Raw genomic sequence first — 2,813 nt, 5'->3', positions numbered from 1 at the left:
GGGTGCACACTGACCCAAATACTGGGTTTTTGGGTCGATTTAATCAATCAGTTCCTCATTGTTAGCGTTATTGTGTACTAACCTTTGTTTTGTGCACCAGCAGTTAGAGATGTATCGCTAGATTTTCAATTAAATGTAGTTAAATGAATGAAAACCTTTTTTTAAACATTTATTTCAATAAATCCCTTTATAGAAGACTATACCGATATTTTTTTCTAAAAAAAACCGACACAATACAAACGCGAACATATGATTAAAACCTAAAAGTTGATACTTACTTAAAATTCAGTATATGTATGAACTTAAAACCAACGTTTTCAAATTACAAATACTAAAACAAAAATATTCATATTCTACATAACGAAAGTTATTTAATTTGAAGTGAGTTAATTAGTTCAAAAATCGAATAAAGCATCTGGGAAATTAAAAGTATAAAGTGACAACACTGGCATTATTTACTTTGAACAATAAAAAAATGTATACTCAATTCTCTTCTTTTTAAATTTAGTATCGTAAAGGAATTCCACCGCCACTTCCAACCTCTTCCAACTGTCAATGTCAAACGCATAGTGTCAAGTTTCCCGCTCTTTTGCGATGAGTGACGTTCGTTCTGAAAGCGACTCGGATTGTTCGAGTGAAGAAGACGTCGACTCGGGGATCGCTGACGAATCTGCAACTACGCGAAGGGATATCGACTGCATGGATCTGTCAGAATTCTTCAGTTATTGGTAAGTTTAAAAAAAGCCTAAGTTAGTAGTAGGATGAAAGAACTTTCTAAATTGCTGAAGTACCAATAATGAGTGCAGACATAGACTTTCTGTATCAAATATATTATTTCTTTAGACCGTATAGGGAACTGACGTAAGTATGGAAATATCGTACTTTACTAAAATGTAATAATAATTGTGGGTATTTTTATTTATAACTAAATCGATATTATTGTCGATTTAGTTATAAATAATAATATAATCGTAAAATTATCTTTACTGATTATAAGTTTTTAGAGTTGCACATAATAAGTTTTAATGAAACACGAAAATAAATACAAACAATGCTACTGAAAGGTACTTAATGCTAATAATAACATTATAACGATATGAAGTAGCACTTTATTGAACAAAAAAATTAAAAGCAATTTTCACTATCACACTCCTGACTCATCATTATTAGCATCAGCATTAATCCATCTGACTTCTGAATTCATTATCATGACCCCTAGTTGTCAGCTACAATAACCCCTCCGTCATTGTTATCAGCTACCATGACCCCCCCGTCGTTGCTATCAGCTACCATGACGCCTCCACCGTAATTGTTGTCTGAAACCATGACCCCTCCGTTGTTATTATCAGCTACCATAACCCCTCCGTCGTTGCTGTCAGCAACCATGACCCCTCCACCGTTGCTGTCAGCTACCATCACCCCTCCACCGCCATCGCCACCGGCTACTTGAATCGCGTCCTGAAATGTTAAGATTATTAAAAAGTAGAAAACTATTAGTATGGCCTTTTTCTTAGCATTAATATAATATTATTGTCACTGCTGAAAAAATTCTATCACACATACAGTAAAATTTTGTCGTAGGTAACTACTTACAATGTTTTATAAAAAAATAATAAAAAAAAAAATAGTTAGCCACAATGATCCATACAATTAAAAAAATATGTAGCTTTCCAAAGATATTATAATACCTACTTTTTGAATTGCCAATAAATCCTAATAAATATTGTATAGTTTAATCGTAAAACAAAAATTCTAAGTTTTATTTTTTCAATAGATTTTTAACAAATATAAGTCCGTGTCTCATGTACCTATGTCTAACCTTATCTATGTCTCGTTCATGCCTAGCTACTAGTTATTATTCTGTGCTCATGCTTACAAAAGCGTTCTGTAATGTTCGACGCGTCATGTAAATAAATAAAAAGTTTTAAATACACATTTATCTCTGATTTTCTTAAATAAATTACGTATTTCTCAATAAAAGAATGTACTTACATCAGAATCAACAACATAAACACCGCTCATATTTAATTAATTTTGTCTCACACAATACTGACGGCTATGACATACTTTTCATAAACTAGCCTATCAGGAAGATAAGATTACTGTCAATGTGTTTGTAATCCTTTCCGTGATTTTTAGATAATATCAAAATACCATGTAGGGTCATTGCGCCTGTTCGCGTCCACCTGCCTATTCGCGTCCATTTTGCGGATATCTTTTAGAAAATTCACGAAAATAAGTAAACTTTATGTAAAATTGTAATAAGAAAAATTTCCGATAATACCTCACTGTATAAGAGACATGCACACATATTCAAAATATGCCTGCGCACCGCCTATCCTATTAAAAAAAAAAAATTAATTTTGGCTATTACGCGAGAGAGCTAAAACGCGCGGAATTTTGAGAAAAAAATTAGTGCGCAGCGTCGCGTTTGGCGGTAAGTATCTTATTGTTAAATGTGAATTTTTGAATATGTAACTGTTTCTTTACTTTGCTAACAAAACATGGAATAGTATGGATTATAAATCAGCTTATTTCTTTTACAATTAATAGCTAAAATAAAGTGGACGCGAATTACTACACCGAATTTATACATCTTCCATTTTGCGTCCACGGTGGGCGCAAACTATACCTATAGTTCATAATCAATAGAACATATTGCGTCCACATTGTTTTTCATTACGTAGCAATGAATTGTTTGTTAAAATATGTAATTTAAAATAGATTGTAAATTTTTGACTAAGACCACAAGTTGATAATTTAAATTTTCATTCAAATTAGCAAATTTTTATGCTATTTTTTCATTTTAAAAT

The 2,813-nt window shown here is 32.0% G+C and overlaps 1 protein-coding gene across 1 annotated transcript; it reads right to left on the bottom strand.

Moving 5' to 3' along the window:
- Positions 1 to 1,095: 1,095 nt before the first annotated feature.
- On the bottom strand, positions 1,096 to 2,128 carry LOC123702215 (translation initiation factor IF-2-like). The gene is made up of 2 exons (XM_045649899.1): positions 1,993 to 2,128; positions 1,096 to 1,458 (listed from the first exon to the last, which is right to left on the bottom strand). Exons 1-2 carry the CDS (start codon positions 2,020 to 2,022, stop codon positions 1,216 to 1,218), a joined length of 273 nt encoding a protein of 90 aa, XP_045505855.1. The 5' UTR covers positions 2,023 to 2,128; the 3' UTR covers positions 1,096 to 1,215.
- Between the last annotated feature and the right edge of the window lie 685 nt (positions 2,129 to 2,813).

Source organism: Colias croceus, chromosome 23, assembly GCF_905220415.1.
Source record: "Colias croceus chromosome 23, ilColCroc2.1".
NCBI lineage: Eukaryota > Metazoa > Arthropoda > Insecta > Lepidoptera > Pieridae > Colias > Colias croceus.
This window is presented reverse-complemented; position numbering and strand designations above follow the sequence as displayed.